Source organism: Nycticebus coucang, chromosome 15, assembly GCF_027406575.1.
Source record: "Nycticebus coucang isolate mNycCou1 chromosome 15, mNycCou1.pri, whole genome shotgun sequence".
Classification (NCBI taxonomy): domain Eukaryota; kingdom Metazoa; phylum Chordata; class Mammalia; order Primates; family Lorisidae; genus Nycticebus; species Nycticebus coucang.
This window is the reverse complement of record NC_069794.1, coordinates 3,303,790-3,322,942: the sequence shown is the minus strand read 5'-3', so window position 1 is coordinate 3,322,942 and position 19,153 is coordinate 3,303,790. Positions and strand designations below refer to the sequence as shown.

Sequence of the window (19,153 nt, the reverse complement as noted above, 5' to 3'; positions counted from 1 at the left end):
GCAGAAAGAGGTGTTATGTTCTCAGGTTATTTTTCCGAGGAGAATTAGATTTGGGCAAAATGCATTACTTTGATGTTCACTGTGGTACATTCACATCTGGGAATACCAAATAAATTCACGCGTGTGCCTGTGTATTTTCCCACACATCTACACCTCTGCTGCCATGTTCATGTGACCCTTCAACTCTCTGTCAGGCCAGCAACCGTGTCTAATGTAACTCCAAGCAAAGTGGCCTTCAGCTGAGAGCCCCTGTTCACAGGATACATTCTGACGGCTGCAATTGATTTAATTAGATGCTGAGCACCACCCTTCTATGATTCCCTGTGATTCCTTTCATCATTTTTAATAGAAAAGGAAATAGCTTTTACTCTATTACCCCAGGATAGAAGGGTATTCACCCTATAGCTCCAATTTCAAATCCCGGAGACCAACAGTCTCATATATATTAAGAAGCAGACTGGATGTACAGAGCATCAGACTGGTCTGTTTATCTTAAGAACAAAAGGCCCATGAATCTCCAAGCCACCTCCATCATCACCTTGAACCACTGCAGGCTGTGTCCGCCTTCAGCCAGCCTCTAGCACAGCACCCAGACAACACTATTGCTGCTATACATTTTGTGGTCCCAGCACAGCCTCTAGTCTGCTGGCACCCGTGCAAAGAAATAGCTATGAAATTAAAGAAGCTCTCTTAAACTGAACATTCAATCTTCTTTTGCCTCCCCTCCTTCTGACCCCTCCTATACACCCTATGCAAAGTTTACATGGCAAGGAAACACCATCAGCTGCTCCTCACAGGTATCTGATGAGGGTGGGAAGAACAATGCCCACACCCTCATACCTGACTGTTCCTCCAAAGGCCGAGTTTCCATACTTCACTTATTTTCTCTACAGCACTGACTTCAAATATTGGCTGCATATTAAGACCATGAAGGCTCTGAAACACACTGGTCCAGGCCTCGGCCCACCTGATGTTTTGCTTGACTGTGTCTAGGGTTAAGGCCCATACCTTACGTCTCAAACTTCCCAGGAGATTCCCACCTGGGACGGGTGCACCAGGTGGGTTTTCCCAACCAGCAGCATCTACAATACAAGGGGGTTCACCAGAAACACTTAGTCTGAACCACACCCCACACCCATAGCGTGGGGAAGGGTGGGATCAACCCAGGCCAGAGAGCCATGTTGCAGCCAAGGCCCCGGTGGCTGGCATGTCCCCACAAGCCCACCACTGCTTGTGGCCTGTGTTTGAGCAGTGCTACCCTCCCACCTTTTAAGACAGAAGGAAAGCTCCAGTTGTTTACGCATAAAACTGAAACAGTTAACTGTTCTCTTTAGCTACTACCAAAATGGGTGCTCACTTCTTAAATGACTTACAGGCCTGTTTCTATAAATCTGGAGGCTTGGCAAGAAATCAGTGGGGATCCTGCTAGGAAACACCCAGAGAAGGCTGAGGTCTGTGGCTCAGGGCTGGGTCCCATCCTCCCGAGAAGGATGCCCCCCAAAATCCCATCTCTACCACCAGCTCCTAAGGCTGCAGGCTGCGGCACTGGTGAGAGAAGTGGGCTGGGCCTAAACAAACTCCAAGTCCATTCAAATCAAAGACTATTTGACTGTTCTTGGCAGGTTCTTTGGAGGAAGAGGAGAACATGGCAGCCAAGAGTAAAACAAACCAACAGGCCTGAGCCAAACAAGTCGGTGTCCAGTCCAGGAGCCAAACAACGGGAGAGGAGGGAAACCCCACCACGCCCCCCTACTTCCTTCCCACCAGACTGCCATCCGGGCGCCTCTCACCTTTCACCACGGTGGCCTCGGTCAAGTGATGGGGCAAGAAGTCAATGCTGGCGTAGGTACTGGTGGAGGGCAGGGCGCCAGGGCCCGGGCCCCCACACCCGCCGCCGCCCACGGTGCTGATGAGACCCCCAAGGCTGCGGGTCCGGCCCCAGGAACTCTTGTCTGCAGGCTGTGGCTGGGCCAGTCCCGACTCGTCTCTCACGTCGATGGCGATGTAATTGAGACCATTCTGGAAGCCGGCAGAAGTCTCTCTGCGCATTGGAGAACCACTGCCCCCTGGGCAGCCCACCAAGCCCCCTGGCTGGCCTGGGGCCCACGGCCGGGCCTGCGGTGGGAGAGAGGGCGCCTGGACCGAAGGCTGCAGCTGTCTTGGGGACGTGGGCGGTTCGTCGCCCCCACCCGGACCCCCACCAAGGACGCCACTGCTGCCCTCACTGCTTTTCCTGAGAGACACGTTTTCCACAGAGGCCGAGTTGTGGCGCTTGGGGTTGTGGGCGAAGGATGGGGACACTGGGGTGACGGTTGTAGTCGAAGAGAAGGTCTCCGAGCTGTGGCGGCGGCGACCGCCCTGTGGGTCCGCGCGGATGACCTTGGCGCCCCGGTGTGGGTCTGGAGGCTGGCCGGCCTGCAGGAAGGCCTCGACCCCCGACACCTGGTCCATAAGACTCAGCCTCTTCAGGCCAGAAGTCGGGCTGGTCACTCGGTTACCTTCCAGCTTTGGGGGGGCTGCGATGGGTTGTGGCGGGGTGGCAGCCACGCCAAAGGCCATCTCGGTGTAGTCACCATTGTCCCCAGTCTCAGAGGACGACAACGACGACGCAGCGCGGGGACCCTGGGCAACGGCCGCTGCCGAAGCTGCGGGCAGGCGGTACAGCTCCCCCGGGGGCGGCGGGGGTGGCGGCTGCTGTAGTGAGGACGGTGAGGCTGCAGGGCGCGGAGGCAGCGGCGGGTAAGGCGAGGAGGCCTCGGGGGAGAGGAGGGCGTCCAAAGAGCCCACGGGGTCTGCGCTCCGGGTGCCCGGCTTGGGGGACTTAGGCGAGCTGAAGTCGAGGTTCATGTAGTCGGAGAGCGGGGAGCGCTGCCGGCTGTCGCTGCTGGTGCCAGGCGTGCCCGAGCCCAGGGACGAGGCCGGGCTGCTGGCGGACAACAGCGAGCAGGACGAGGCTGCGGATGTCAGCAGCGGAGGGGCAGGCGGCGACAGGCGGGCTCCCACCTCGCCAAAGTCAATGTTGATGTACTCTCCCGGGCTCTTGGGCTCTGGTGGCAGGGGGTATTCGTGCATGCTGGGCAGGGTCTGCAGCCCCTCCAGGGACAGCCGCGTGGGCCGCACGGCCCGACAGCGCTGGCTCAGGAAGCCGTCTGGGCGGCCACTGCCGCCGGGCCTCGCGGGCGAAGGCACTACCGGGTGATGCGGTGGAGCATGGCTGCTCCCACTGGCCCCGAAGGTGCCGGCCGCCTGAGCGGTCCCTGGGGTGGCCGGCGGCTCCACCCTCTCCTCTTCCAAGATCCGCCCCACAGGGGCGCTCATGAGCACATACTGGTCGCTGCCCCCTCCGCAGGCGTAAGGGGCCTTGTAGGAGCGGGGCAGGGAGCTGTAGCAGTAGCCGGGCACACCTTTGAGCGAGTCTGCCCCGCCGTGCAAGGCTGCGGAGAAGAAGTCAGGCGGGGTCCCGGAGGTGCCTGCGTCGCTGGGGGACATGTTGAGGTAGTCCCCGTTGGGGAGCAGCTTGCTGTCAGCATTCTCCATGGACAGTTTGGAGCCGCACCACATCCGCATGTACCCACTGTCCTCGGGGGAGCTCTCCGCGGGTGAACTGGTCTTATAGCTGCCCCCATTCCCAGGAAAGGTCCTGTTGGCCGCAGAGGTGGGCGCAGGCACCATGGTTCCCGAGGGGGGCAAGGCGGCCGTGGCGGCCCTTGGCTGCAGGATCTGCTTTGGGGCGGACACGCTGGTGGGGCTCATGGGCATGTAATCGTCACTCTTGCAGCTGCCTCCACCACTACCCATGAGGGCCACGCCGGGGGTCATGGGCATGTAGCCATCGTCGGCCCCCAGATTACTGCTGGAGCTCCTGTGGGACCCGATCTCAATGTCGCCGTAATCCTCGGGGTAGGGGTGGTAAGTCACTTTGGGAGAAGACGCGGGGCACGCCGGGCACAGGCGACCGGAGCTGCCCGAGAAGGTGGCCCGCATCAGGGTGTATTCGTCCAGGGAGGCCGAAGAGGGCTGGGGCACCGGCCGCTGCCGGGCAGGTGTGGTCAGCGAGTAAGTCCTTTTCCTCAGCCCTCTGTCCAAGTCCTGGGCCGCGTCCCCAGAGACCCTGCGGTAGGGGCGGCCACAGTGGCTTGGGGGCCTGTCCATGGTCATGTAGCCGCACAGCGCGCCCCCGCTGCCGTCTCGGGCCGGGGGGGTCTCCGCGATGGACTCGGGCGTGTCGCTCCTGTGGCTACAGAAGGCTCTGAGGTCGCCAGGGCTGGAGCCGTACTCGTCCAGGGACATGAAGCCCGGGTCGCTGGGGGAGCCGGAGGCTGAGGCGCTGCCGCTGGAGGGCCGCTGGCTCGCGGGGTGGTGCAGGGGGTGCGGCAGGTGCGGGTGGGCGCCCGGAGGCGGAGGGTAGGAGCCCGAGCCATGCCCGCTGCTGGAAGACAGGCTGCCGGGGCTGGTGGCGGCGGGCGGCGAGTGCGCCACGGGCATGGACATGGAGCGGCTGTGTTGCAGGGCGCCCCCTGCCGGCAGCAGCGTCACCTTGCTCCCGCGCCCGCCGCAGCCGCCGCTCAGGGTGTGCGAGCGGCTCAGGGGCGCGCGCACCGGCCCGGGGCTCAGGGGACTCCCAGCCACCGACACCGGCCTGCCGCCCGCAGCCCCGGCCCCCGCCGCCGCCGCGCCGCCGTCGCCCTCGCTGGCTGTGCGCACTCGGCATGAGCTACACTTGGCGGCCGGGGGGGTGGCGGCCAGACTGTCGGTGCGCGAGCGGCGTACCAGGCCCGTCTGACTGGGGGGGAGGTTGACCAGGTGGTGGTGGCGGCGCGCGCCGGGGACACTGATGGGGTGCGTGGCCGACGACCCCGACGACTGGCTCTTGCTGCGCGGCCGGAACTCGAAGAGCTCCTTGAGCGCCTTCATGGCCTCCAGGATGGTCTCGTGAATGTTCTGCGCCACCACCGAGTCGTCCGCCTGCATCCACAGCTCTCCGGGGCCGGTGACAGCCGAGCGGCCCACCTCGATGAAAAAGAAGCTGTCCGAGTGGCCGCAGCGGCGGATGTTCATGAGCTGCAGCGTCACCGACGGCTGCTCGCAGTTGAGCTTCACGAAGCCGATGGTGCGCGCCGACAGGCACAGGCGGTACACGCCCGTCAGGTTCTTGCTCTGGCCCAGACCCTTGGGCTTCAGGTTCACCTGCCACACCTCGCGGTAGGCGGCCGTGGCGGGTGCCACCAGCCCGTAGCTGTCATCGGCCCCGGCCGCGCCGGCCGAGCCGCCCAGGGCGCCCGGCAGGGAGGCGCTGCAGGACCCAGAGGTGGCCGAGGCGGCGGGGGGCGCGTCGCCGGCGCCGGCGCGGCCCTCGCTGACCAGGTCGGTGAGCGCGCGGTACCAGCCCTCCTGTTCCTGCTCGCTCTCCGCCGCCACCGCGAAGTACTCGTCCTTGGTGTAGAGGGCGATCAGGTACTTGTGCTTGGCGTCGGCGCGCTTGTTGATGTTGAGGCAGCAGTCGAGCGCGATCACCCGCTTCGGGGCGCCCGCCTTGCTCCGCCACTTCTTCTCGCTCTCGTAGTATTCGAGCCGCGGCGGCTGCGGAGCCGACCCCCCGCCCGCCGTCGCTGTCGCCTCGTCGCTGCCCGCGCCGGGCCCGCGCAGCACGAAGAAGCGCTTGTGGCCGTGCTTCTGCTTGCGCAGGTAGCCGCACTTGCGCACGCTGTGGTTGTTGTTGTTGTTGTTGTTGAGATTGGGGCCGTCTCCGCTCGCCGGCCCGGGGGGCCCGTGCAGCGGCGGGCTGGCCATCGCCGGAGCTTCAGGCCGCGCCGCCCCGGCCCGGCGTGGAAGGGCTGAGGCGTGGGGCGGAGGGGGCGCGGGCGGGGGCGGCTCCCTCCCACCCTTTCGCCCGGCCGCCCGCCCGAGCACGCGTCCCTCGGGCCCAGGAGGTGGGGAAGGTCCGCGGAGGCCCGCGGGGGCCAGCACCGTTCGGTGGCGCAGAGCCCTCCGCGCTCCGGGGTTCCCGAGGATGCCCGGCGCTGGCGGTGGCCGCCCCCCGGCCCGGCTGCCCGCGGCCGCTGTCTCTCGGGGCTCTCGGGCGGCGCCTGGGGACCCGCTGGCTGGGCCGAGAGTCGGGGTCTTGGAGCCGCGGGGCCGAGCCTAAAGCGCGCGCGGCCGCACCGGCGCCGTTGCGTTGCCGCGCTCCGGGGAACCGGGGTGCGCCCGAGCTTTCAGGGTCCGCGATGCCGCCGGGTCTGCTGCTGCTACTGCTGCCAACGGCGACCCGGGCTCGTCGCGGTCCCCGCCGCACAGTGAGTAACACATCGCGCACCGAGTGACTGAACTAAGAAGAGCAAAACAACATGTGACTCGGCGTTACGCAGGCACACACGGCGCGGCTGCCCCGCCCCGCCGCCTGCATTGGCGCCGCGCCCCCGGACGGACGGTGCTGACAGCCAATAGACGCGGGGATGGGGGGGCGGGCCGCGCGCCCCCGCCCCGCCCCCCTTTCTCCCGGGGCCGTGTTTCCCGCCGTCCCCTCCCCCTCCCTCAGAGGCCCGGGCTGGGGCCCGGGCCGGGTGGGGGCCGGGCCGAGCCTCATTAATCAGAGGCTCGTTGTGGATGCCGGCGGAGGAGATGCCACCCAGGGCGGGAAAAGGGGCGCGGAGGAGGGGCGGGGGCGGGCTGCGGCGCGCAGGGCCTTCCTCCCGCCTTTGACTCAATTAATTGGGCTCTGAGCTTCCGCCGGGGAGGGGGCGCAGGCAGGGACACGGCCGGAGGCGGGGCCGGCGGCGATCGCGACGGAGACGGCGGCAGGGGCTGGGCGCGGAGGAGTGGGAGGCAGCGCCCCTCCCGGACCCCGCAGCGTCCTCGCCGCCGCCCGGCTCGCGGCGGCCTTGCGGGGCCAGGCCGGGCATTGAACTTGGCTGTCCCCTCGTCCCACCCTCACTGCCCCATTCCGGCGGGCGGATCCGGCTCCCGAGCGCTGGGTGGGCGCGCGCCCGCCCCCCGCGGCTCGTTGGCGCCTGGGTGGTTCCCGGGTGCCCGGCCCGCCGGTTGTTTACGAGCATCACGTTAGTCACCAGTGAGCTCCGGATCGATAACAGCTTGGTGCCCTTTCTCGGAAGGACAGGCGCGGGGCGAGGGGCGCGCGGGCGGGGCGCCCCGGAACCGGAGCCGCGCGGGCCGTGGTGGCTCCCCGGGCTCCCCCCGTTCGGGGGCGCCCTTCCCCCGCACCTCGCGGCCGCCGCGGGCTCTTTCCGGGGCGTCACGAGCGCCATTCACTTGTCAGGTTCTCGGGAAGTTGAAATCGTGTTTGGGATGTAATAGGAGAAAGGGAAGGACGAGCAGGCGTGGAAAAACGCGGTTTCCATAGCGCCAGGCGGAGGGCGCGCCGCGGCCGGGAGGCAGCCGGGCGCTGGGGTCTCCGCGCGCAGCGGCCCTGGGCTGGACCCTGCGGACGGCGGGTGACCGCCCCTGTCCCTGCGGACGCGCACCGGGCGGGGGCCGCTGCGTTGACGATGTCGGTGAAGGGCCGCTTCGAGTTGTTGTATCTGGGTGGCTTTTGTGACTTTCAAAGTCGGCGACAAATAAGCACCCGCACAATTGCATCCCCAAACCACCGAGTGAGGGTGGGGATTCCTAGAGCTCCGGATCCTGCAGAGTGAGGAGGCTGAACAAAACAAACCCTTGCCTGTTCTTAAAAACATAGTGTGTTTTCATGAAATAATTTGCAATAGTATATCTTAACCATAATTTTGGCTTTTTAAAAATTAAGTTCAGGGCGTTTATCTTTGTTCTCTATAAAAGTCTTTATTTTACATGTAAGGAAATCTCAAATCTAAACAAAAATTTAAATCTGTAAATTTTGAAAGGGTGATACGTATCTATATTTTATTGTATTTATGTAAAATTATGTTAATTTTGTGTGCAGAGAGCCCTGACTAGTACAAAGATCATAGCATTTTTATTTTTAGCATGTATAGTAGTTACGATAATTGACGAGTGGCATAAATTCGGAAAGAACAATCAGTGTGGCGAATATCGTCATAAAATTTGCCTCAGTGAGGCCTAAAGTTGATTTTCCATCTTTAGATTGTGCCTTAACATCACAGGGTAAGAAATGCCGGTTGCCGCGTGCGCGCCTCCGAGAGTGCGCGTGCCCGCCTGCATGTTGGGGGTACCACCTTTATGAAGGTTGTGCTTTGGTTTTCTGTTGTTTTTAGATCTTGTTGCTTTTTTTTATGTTCAATTTTGCCTAGCAAAATGTCTACCTAGAGAGGAAAGATGAAGGGATTCTTGGAGCTTGAAAAACATGTGGCCCCACTCTACTGGCTTTGTGATCATTTACGTCCCACTGGAGGAGGCGGTCAGTGGGCCTGGGTGTGCCCAGCCCTCAGAAGCCCAGGACCCCAGGGCTTCCTCTTTTCAGCGTCGTGTAATGGCTTCTTCTGAAAAGGTATCTTTTGCCATTGTTTGATTCCTTTTTGATTTTTACTTCTAAAACAGATTAGATGTTGATATACGGATTGACTCTTTCCTTGCTGTGCCGGTCAGATGTTAGCAAGGGTGGTCTTTGTTTTTTCTTAGGGTCCTGTTAGCATGAAATGACAGTATTTTTAAGATAATGTATCAGAAGCTCTAAGTTGGCAGTTAATGCTCTCCTCCTTCCTCAGATACTGAGCTGTGGCAGAGAGAAGGGCAAATAAATGATCACCTGTTTCAGTGGCGTTCTTGTATCATCCAAATGACCCATGTGTAGCAAACTGCATACTGTTGTTCTGTCGCTAGCACCTCCTGGAAATACAAATGTGGGCGGTCCAATTTCAGTCCTCATTAAGAATCAGCCCGTGAAACAAACCAGCGCTAAGATACTCTGTAATTAGAAGAATCCCAGCCTTTTTTCTCAGCCAAGGAACTCGTTTTCTTTCCTCCTTTAAATTGCCAGTTAAGCTATTTATTTATTTAAAGCTTGTTCTACACCTTGTGATTTTCCAACTGTTCTTCCATACTTCATCAGCGGAGGTCAGCTTACCACATCTGCCGGCGCTCTGTACTCGGGGCTGGGTGCTGCTGGTGTGGCCCACCGCCAGCCCGCAGTCGGGGCGAAATTGTTTCTCGTGGTCCAAGACCTTACAGTGGAAGCTTCCTTTCCTTTCTCAGATAGCAAGTGGCCATATCTTTTCACAAGGAGGCTTTTTTGTTTTATTTTTAACACAGAGTCGTCTACAATAATGATTCTTTTATTAAAAGAAAAAATCCTTTCTGAAATAATTCAATTACTTTTCATAAAGGAATCAATTATATAAAAGTGTAGAAATTAAAAATGTGTTGTAAGTGCACCATACTGGTAACAAGCATCATTCATTTCTTCTATATTTTCCTTCTAGAAAGGGAGATAACATTTTAATGCGTGTGAGATTTTCTTGCTCTTTTTAATTCTTAACTCTGTAGATGTTTGCCAGTGTTTTGTATTTAGGTGAACTGGATCTAAAAACTGACTCAGCAGATTGTTAAGTAGAATGCTATGTAATCAGCTAGAATGACTTTAATTTAAAATGTATACCTCTTAGGACGTATAGATTTTAACTTCACAGGATTATGTCAGAGAATATATTTAATCTTTAAAAAGAGTGGCAAGATTTCATCGTATTTCACTTTATTAGGTAATGTTGTTCAGTAACCCATTTAATACATTTCTATTTCTCTCATTAATGTACCATGTACATTTATAAGGGGACTTCCTTTCCAGCATGTTTTTCTGCACAACCTTATTTGCTAATACGTTTCAACTGAAGTTTCACAAGAATTTTGTAACATGCTAACTCTGTGTACAGTGCAACAGAATAATTTACAGGATAGAATGTGACTGTTATTTGGACCATTTACTATGTATGGTATTACAAGCACTTAAAGAACCAGAATTTGTTAATGAAATGTATCAATTGCTTGGAAATTGTGAAGATTTTCTTAGCTTGGTATTTATTCTGCTCATTGAAAGTATTAGTCTCTTTCCTAAATGTTCATTTGAGGAGGATTTCTAAAATGAACGATTATATACTGTGCGTATATGGTTGAGTTAACTACTGTAACTTTTTAAATAAGAATTCTTTTGAAAAGCGTATGAATTGAATTAATACTGTTTAGAAAAATACGTAGTAGGTGCAAATGCAGTTAATCCAATCAATATTTGAACTACTTTTATTTTAAATATAATTACGTTAAAGGAATATAAACATGTAAATGCCCAATTAAAAACTGACTGCAGCTACGAACTTAAAATTCATATTAATGCATTTTGGATGTTGTTGTGTTTGGATTTTGATAATGTATTTCTACATTAAAACAAAAACTTGTTTTCCTAAAAAGCTTTCACTTATTGAGATGAAAATTACACATTAATGGCTGTGTGACATTGCTAAATATAAAGATGTATAAGAGCCCCTTCTTAGACCACCACTTTTCCTTGGACTGTTTGCCCTGTAATAAAATAACACCAATATTTTTATTGACTACATTGAATCCCTGTGTACTGCTAGCTGTTGATGTTCTAGCTGCCAGATAAAACTTTTTTTGTTCCTGCCAGAGCAGAACAGAATTGTCTGCTCAATCTGTACATCATAAGCAGATGACATTAAAAATGTCTCCAAAATGACACAGCTATATTTGCTGGGAGAGGGAGGGGATTGCTCAGTGAAGACAACTGGGAGTGTCCTTGTACCCAATAAAACCTCATGAAGGTGGATAGATCAGCCTGTGTTCATGGATTGCCCTGTTGATTCTAGGACTGAGTTTCACCCTGATTTTGTACACTGCTCAGGAGATAAATTGCAGGACGAGAGCAGCTGGCTTTTTGCTGGGTGCTCTACTGTTTTGTAGACTGTCTTATGGTCAGAGACCTTCTCTTCTGCAGTTGTTCACCTGCTGTTTCTAGACCTGCCTTCAGAGTCTGCTTTGTGGAGTTATTGTGAAATTCAGCCTAAAGATAATAGAGGAAATATGACCCTCTCTTGTGAATGCTGCCACCAACTGGCAATGTTTCTTCCAAAGGCAGATCTGGTGACCAGTCACTGCTAAGGATGTGGTCGTTTTTATAGACAAGTTGCTTATAACTTAACTTAAATACACTTTGCGTGGATATTGATGAAAATTAATAGAAATAATTTGAGATGAAACAAAGATGATGAGTGACTAAGAATAATATCACAGGACAAGTGAGGAATGTGTATGTTTGTAAGGAGGAGGACTGTTTTTTTTTTTTAAATAAATGAGTAAGAACTAGATGAATGTGTCCACATTTTCTGATGCTTTTAAATTCCGTTTGTATATTTACTTAGCAAGAAAGTTGAATAGAAAATGTGTATCAATGTTCATTTAAGATTATAGAAAACTATTTAGCCAGCAAAATAAAAAGGAAACAAGAATTTGAATTCAGTATTATTTTAGAATGTTTACTAGATCAAATGTGAGTTACAATCAAGAGTTGCTGGCTGGGCACCGTGGCTCATGCCTATAATCCTAGCACTCTCAGAGGCTGAAGCGAGTGGATTTGCTTGAGCTCAGGAGTTCAAGACCAGCCTGAGCAAAATCAAGACCCTGTCTCTACTAAAAATAGAAAAACTGAGGCAAGAGGATTGCTTGAACACAAGTTGGAGATTGCGGTGACCTATGACGCCACGGCACTCTTCCCAGGGTGACAGCTTGAGACTCTGTCTCAAAAAAAAAAAAAAAAAAAAGATTTGCTTGTCTTCAAGCAAAGTTTTTGTCACATCCCCCCCCCCCCCACCATGGAACTTTAAATCTGAAATTCTTTTTAAAATAAACCAAAGTCATCTTAAAAGATACTGACAAATTTTGCAAAACTATGGATGGGAAAGTAAACATACTCTGAAAACTATAAGTAATAAAAATATGTCTTAGAAACTACAACGAATGGCAATTAATAAGTGTCAAATATTTTTGATTGAGTAAAACTACTTAAACTTACATACCTCACTACTAATTTGTCAATTGTACAAATTGCATCTTCTGTCTTAATTGCTTCGGTCTCAATCTTTAAGCAACACAAGCAGAAGATCTTTGCGTTGGTGAATGCGTTTAGAGCGATCAGTCGATAGAGCAAAAGCAGCAGAAGTCGTGATTAATTTGCTACCAAACATGTCTTTGAAGTACCTTTATCTATGAATGAATTAAAAAGGCTGTTATATAAAATAGTGGTAACACTAATGATAACTAGCAAGAGGACTTTGTCAGAGAACTTACGTATATTGCAACATTTGATTCTTATCAGTGTGTGCAGCAAATAAAACATTATTCTCCTGCAATGCAGATATTATTATACATATCACAGAAACTCCTACACTGACCACCTTCTTAAACTAACCTAGTTTTCATAGACTGGACATGCACCACGTGTAGGTTTTGGTACAGCAGGCCTAGTTCCTTATGGTGACCACCTCTGTATGTTGACCGGTTGTGAGTGTTACAGTCCCTTGGGTGGTCAACTTACAGAGGTTCTACTGTATGTGACTATAACACAGCTGGGAATTGAATAGAGAGCTTTTAATTCTCCTACTGTGTAATCTTTACCAATATGTCCTATGGGTCCACACGTATATACTGTGTTTAAGAAGGACAATTAGCTATTTAGTTGTGTGTTATACGTTTTTCCTTGTGTAGAACTCTTACAAGACAAATGTTATTGTAACAAGTACATTGAAGGCATATGGATTAGTGAGGTTCACAAGAAAATAAAGCAACAACTTTTGGAATTGATACAGATGCCATTTATTACCATTTCCCACTGACTGTTACATGGAGATTTCAGTTCAGATAAACACATTCCAAGAATTACTACTAGAAGGGTAGGGTGGGCATCAGCCTGCATTGTGATGTCTGCTAGTTCTTTACTGAAGTTTAGGTGTCAGCGTGAGGGGGTCTTCTAAAAGAGAAAAAAGAATTGTATATTGAAAATATCTTAAAATTATATTTTATTCTGCAAGAATGTCTTCTGAAGGTAGTAAAATTGAGAATTAAAAGACCATCAATCCCACTGCTATTAAAAACGGACAGAAAATGAAATAGAATATTTTGAGACTTGCTATTTTTCTGTTTTATGTTAGTGAACTTACACCTAATTTGGAAGCTTCTTCAAGCTAAAAGTACCTCACGATTTCAGAATAGTACCCACATTTATTTAAATTTATAAGGAAGCATAAATTTAAAAGAAAACATGTACAGATAATTTTTTAGCTTCAGTAGTATGGTATTTTTTAGTTATAGATAAATGGAAAATGGGTTTATTCTTTATTATGAAGGTACATTTATGGCTTTTTCTATTCAAAATATAAAAATCAGCAAACATTAAATTACTAAATATATGTTAAATATTTGTTATGTCTCAAACATATTCTTAGGAGAATTACCTAGAACTTAGGTCTTTGCCCCTTCATCATTCTATCCAAAAACAAGGCACTATTTTCCCTAAATGTTTGAGGAATTCTTTTCTTTCTTTTACCCTTTGTTACAACACTGTCACATATAATTTGAAAACAAACTGTCCTATGTGTGTGTGATAACCATCATCTGGTGTGTTCCTTAGCGTTCATAATGTGTAACTTTAATTTCAAATGCTGCTATATTTGCCTCTTACTAAAGAGTTTCTTACTTTTGCAATTTTCATGGATGTCCAAAGTCATTGCTTTTTACTATAATGGTAGAGAAAGCAATTTTCATCTTTGAGCCTAGGAAGTTTTACAAAGTATCAAATATCTCATTAGGTTACATATTCAGGAAAATTCCAGGAAAAGATGATATAAAGTAAGAAAACAGGAAATGAACTCCTTCTCGGTTATATAGATTTATCTTCAGAGTAAAATTATGGTGTACTTAGAAAGAAAGGGGGCAAATGAGAGCAAGCCGAAGGTAAACCGAGGCAATGTTAAAATTAGTCTTTTTATACAGGGTGTCCCTGAGTTTGTGCGCAGTTTTAAATCACACACTCTTTTGAATTGCACACCCACTCTATGGCCACTCTATCTTTGTAAGTTATTGGTGGTAAGTCTTGAGCAGTTAACGTTTAGACTGACAGAGAAGTGACCCAGAGAGCTGTCTTCAGTGAAACCTGTGTGACACGCCTCGCAGAGAGCCTCCTGCGGCCCTGCTTTCACACGCCCCATCTTTAACGGCATCACATGCCCTGTCATTCATTTCCGAGTTAAATTACTCATATAAACTATTCTCTGTTTGTCTCACTACTATTTTCTATTTGTTCTTTTTCCTTCAATTTCTGAAGCAAGTTTGCTTTTCTTGTTTCTAAATGGAGTTTGCAGTCTCTAGCTATCTCCATGTTATGGAGGGGGAGCTTTTTATATCCTCAGGTCTGCTTTCTGCATGACCTTCCTCGTCATGATTGGATTACAATTTCGAGCCTAATTACGCATAACTAAAATATCTGAGTGATGATGACCAAGCGCCCATGGATCCCAGAGGGATTGAGGGTGGTCAATCTCAGCGCTGGCTGTCCAGGTGGGCAAGCTGAGGGGTCATCGGAAGTGAAGATAGTAAAAGGCTCTAAATCATATCATGGAAGCTGGTTATACGGAGTCAAATGTTAGTAATTTAGTTTATTTTTAGGTGATGTTTTAAAATGCTGGTGCTGCTTAGGTGAGCATTACAAGGAACCATCTGTTTAGTAAGAATAATTTTGAATAGATGCTTCCTGGTTATGTGGCTGTAAATTCATACTAACCCATTGAAATATTTGTTTGTCAAATTTATCAGCATGTCTCAAGCATCTACTTTGTGCCAGACACTCTGATTCTGTGGACCTCGAAATGCAAACCTGCGACAGTCCCTGGGCTTGGCTTGTAGGGAAGTGTAATAGGCCTGGGAGCCCAGCAGCCTCCTCGGGAAGCTCGCAGTCCAGTGGAGAGCTTACATGCAGGCAGTCAAATAAAGGCGAATTGTGCTAAGTACAAAAATAAACCCAATCACATAGGCAAAGTAGTGTATTATAAAGCCGACCTTTTATGGCACTGGAGGACAATTTTAATTATTCAATACATGTGATAGGTGAGCCAGAAAATATATTTGAAGAAACATCAAAGTTGTTTTCTTTCACTGAAGTGTCAGGTGAATCAAAGATTTAGATACTAAAACATGAAATTATAAGACTTGTGAGGGAAAGAAAAATATTTACAAATGTGACATTCTAAAGTAGCCTTCTGTAGGGGAAGCAGTCAAAATGAAGTTAAAGTACAAACGGCAGGCTGGGAAACAGTCACAGCCCATGCCCAACCCAGGACTCATTGTTTAATACAGGAGAGCTCCTGTAAGATACAATAAAGGGACCAAAACATACTTTAGACATGGGTGGATGGTCTGAACACACAGTTCACAATAATGAAATCAATGCAAGAAAGTCTTCAACTTAGGAAAGCTTGCTGAACGTTTCTTCTAATAGACCGATGTAAATTGAAACCACAGTGTGGTAAGATAGTTCACCTATCAGATCGGCACAGATAGAGACGTTTGATAACACTGTGCGTTTGCCAGAAGGTTGGGAAATGGGTTCCCACCCAAGGCTTCTAGGGGTATAGACTGAACCAGCATTTCTGCCGGCCATTTGGCTGCATCTATCAAAATGACAAATGTCTATGTTCTTTGACCTGTAATTTAACTTCTAGGAACAACTTGTGCATACGTGAAGTGATTTCTTTACAAGGATATTGGTTGCAATACTGTTTAGAATAGAAACCTACGCGTGTTCATTGCATTTGTTATCTGGACTAGGGCAAGCGTGGCACGAAGGAGGCGGCTCTGTTTACACTGACCCAGAATAAAATTTGCATATGTGGTGCTAAGTGGGGAAGTTACAGAAGAAAGAGCATGTATGGCCTAGTCCCGCCGTCCTCTTGTGAGGAAGAAGTGTGTGGGTACAGGCGCGGGCACTCGCTGGATGTGAACTCACAAATCTGGGTTCTCTGGGGAGGAGGGTGCAGGGGAAGGGTTCACATTTCACTATATTATTTTCTGGACTTTATGAATTTTGTAACACCATATGTATTAAATGTTCAATAGTCTAAAAATAAAAGTCTTTTTAAAGTCTCAAGAGATTTTAAAAGTCTTTTTAAAGACTCAAGAGATTTTGGTGATGGTTGAATGTGGGGGGCAGAAGGGAGGAATTACGGGTGACGGCTGTGTCTTGCAAAGTCACCAGGGGTGACAGTGTCTTTGCCTGAGGTAGGGGAGGAGAAGTTGAGAGATTTATTTTGGACAGGTGAGGATTGATGTAACTTTCAGAAATCCGAGCAAAAATGTAGGATAGGATGTCAGAGAGGCTTGGACTCGGGGTATTGGTTTGGGAGTCTCCAGCATCTGGCCATGTTTAAATCCATGGGATTTGCTAGAAATACAGTGAAAGGGGCAAGTCCCAAAGCAGCCCTGGGATCAAGTGCAAACCCCTCTAACACAGAGGCATTAGGTACAGAAGGAGAAGATGCCGGAGAAAACTCAGTGAAATGGGGGAAACCGGGAGGCTGAGGAATCGTGAGTATGAACACAGGACTGTGTCACAGGAGAGGACAGCCGGCCCTGGGCATGAAGGCGGAAGGTCCAGCGGGTCCCCCAGGGGAGCCCCCTTGGGTCTGGCAACACAGACGCCAGTGGATCCAGATGGAGTAGCTTCCTGGTGGAAGGAGGGTGGGTGGGTTGGAATACTGGAAGGAGAGAGAGAATCATGTGAGCCCCATTTCCTGATGCACACGAGACTCCACAGCAGCCGGACGTGGGGCCGCAGGGCAGCAAGTCAGCTTCTCCAGTGGGGCTGGGTGACCAGTTTCCTGAACAGGGTTCAGAAGGCACCACTGGGTTCTGACCGCTTCTCCTTATCCCCCACTGTCACCCCAAGATAGCTGAAGCTGTTCCCGTAACTTTTCTGGCTACTTGTGATTATTAGAGCACTCACAGTCTCATGCACTGCAAGTTCCCCTCCAATATAAATTAAACCTTTATCTTTGTTTCTTGTTGAAAACATCTCTTCTTCCAGGTCAGGGATTCCCTGCAATTCCAGGCACCAGCCATGAGAAAGGGGGGCCGATCTGGCCTCTGGCAGTTTCAGCCTGTGCTCTTGCTATGCTGGCCTTTCCAGGAGATGAGAGAAAAGCCCTCCTTAGATGTGTGTTTATAAGTCAGTTATTTATTCCTTCTGTCTGGCAAGTTTAGATGGTGACTGTTTCCCTATATTTCTGGATTTATCAGGAGCCCCACTCTCAGCAGCGTCTCCTCTCTGCCATGTTACGTTCCCCTCAGCCTTCTTGAGAGAAGACCTTGAACCTGGCTCCAACCCCACTCACAGCATCTACCAGGTCAACGGGAACCTTGGCACCATCCCCTCCTCCCCCCTTGGCCATTTCCCTCACTGCTTCCGTCTCTCTCCTGTCACTGTGGACCACTCACACTTTCTGCTGCCCTGCCTCTTCAGGTGACAGCAGCCTCGGGTTCAGATGCACCCACTAACACATGAGCACACACACCCCTTCTGGGAGCTCCTGGACAGGGCTGCCTCAGCCCAGGAAGGTCTGGTGAGATTTGGCAGCTCAGGAAGTCTCATCTGCTTTAAAGTACACCCCACTTTGCTTACTGGTTGGTGCACAGAACAAATGCCAGAAACTCCAAACTGGACTCGTTACGCTGTCCAGGGAGAGCCCCCTCCATGGACAGCCGCCCTGCACCCCCTCTGCTTTCCTGCTGGCCACTGGTGGGGGATGGGTGGAGAAGCTCACTCGTGGCTTCGGCCACTTTTTGCAAGTCCTATGGTTTGCAGTGAGGACTTGGACAGCAGTGAGGGTAAACCTGCTCCCCGGAAGCCTCGGCTGGAGGAAGGCGTGCTGAAAACGTCATTCCGGGGATCTCAGCCGAGGTGGGAGGCCTGTCTGGCACCTCCTGTAGCTCATTCATTTCTCAGGCCTCAGTTGCTTCTTTTTATAGAAGCTCTTTCTCCCCAGGAAGGCCCCTGTAAGCGCCAGGCTTTTCACTGCCCTGTCTCAGTTCCCTGCCAGCCACTAGGAATTCTGCTGGGCTTATACAGAGGTTCCCGAATATTCTCTTCCTCTGCTCCTTGGCAACAAGTGAACACTTGAGTAAACAAGTCAACACAGGGTCCATGCCCGGCCTCCTCCTGGCTACTGGCCGGTAGTTTTTACCTTTGCTGATAATCATGCCACTTCCTCTGTGCACACGGATGGGCTTGCATCTGTCTCTAAGGATGCGTGGGACGTAGAGAGGTCAGCTGTATCCAGTGCTCAAAAAGACAACGCAAGCCCTCAAAGAAAGAGGAATGAGTTTCCACCAGCTTGAAGAGAGTGAAAAGAAAATAGGACTGCAAAATAACACAGTGAACAAAGGTGGGCACTCTGAAGTGTGGCGAAGCCCACACATTTGCGATGGCTACCGGGGCAGTACATTGAACAACATGCACCAGCCTCCCGGAGGCCCCCACGTGCATCCTCATCTACTCCCCAGGCTCCGCTATCCCCAAAGTAAGCGCGGTCCGAACTTTCACTTCCTTGTGGGTTTTTATTGCCGCACTTAGAAGTAATGTATTTTAAAATCTGCTCTTCTCCCATCCCGTGATTTTTCTTGCAGTTCATCAGTTGAAGAATGTGAGCCCCTTGTCCTGTGGTGTCCCCTGCAGACTGTATCTTCTAGTTGCTAACTACGTACGGCAGTCGTCCATGTCACCTTCCCTCTGTGCTGCTGGCTTCAGCAGGACTACGGGGGGCTTCAGGCTCTGTCGTCAGAAGACACACAGTGTCTGATTTTTCTCTTCCTTGATGATAACAGTCATCGTTGCTCAATGCCCGGATGCATAGGTTAGCCAGGAACTAGAAAATACTTAAATTCTAATTCAATAATTTTGTTTTTATTTATTATCTGAAATAATCTTATAAAGAAACCCTCATCTAATCATGCAAACTTAGTATAAGCAGAAAAAGTGCTGGGTGCTTCTTTTCATTTGCTAATATCTTGGGATGGTGAACTCATTACTTACCTTCTTCAGAAAGTAGCAATATAAAAATGTATTATAACGAATGCAAGGACTTAGACTATATGTCAATTTACACCTGCTTGGACCTGGTGCAGAGCTCACTTTCACTCTGGGCTCTCCTCA

General features: G+C 50.8%; 1 protein-coding gene across 1 annotated transcript in view; it reads right to left on the bottom strand.

The window, feature by feature from the left end:
* The window catches only part of IRS2 (insulin receptor substrate 2), a 30,034-nt gene extending 24,179 nt beyond the window's left edge, over positions 1-5,855 (bottom strand). Inside the window, exon 1 of the mRNA XM_053563706.1 lies at positions 1,791-5,855. Within this exon, the coding sequence (XP_053419681.1) occupies positions 1,791-5,790 (4,000 nt within the window). The 5' untranslated portion in view covers positions 5,791-5,855. The remainder of the gene's footprint in view (positions 1-1,790) is intronic.
* Positions 5,856-19,153: the final 13,298 nt, after the last annotated feature.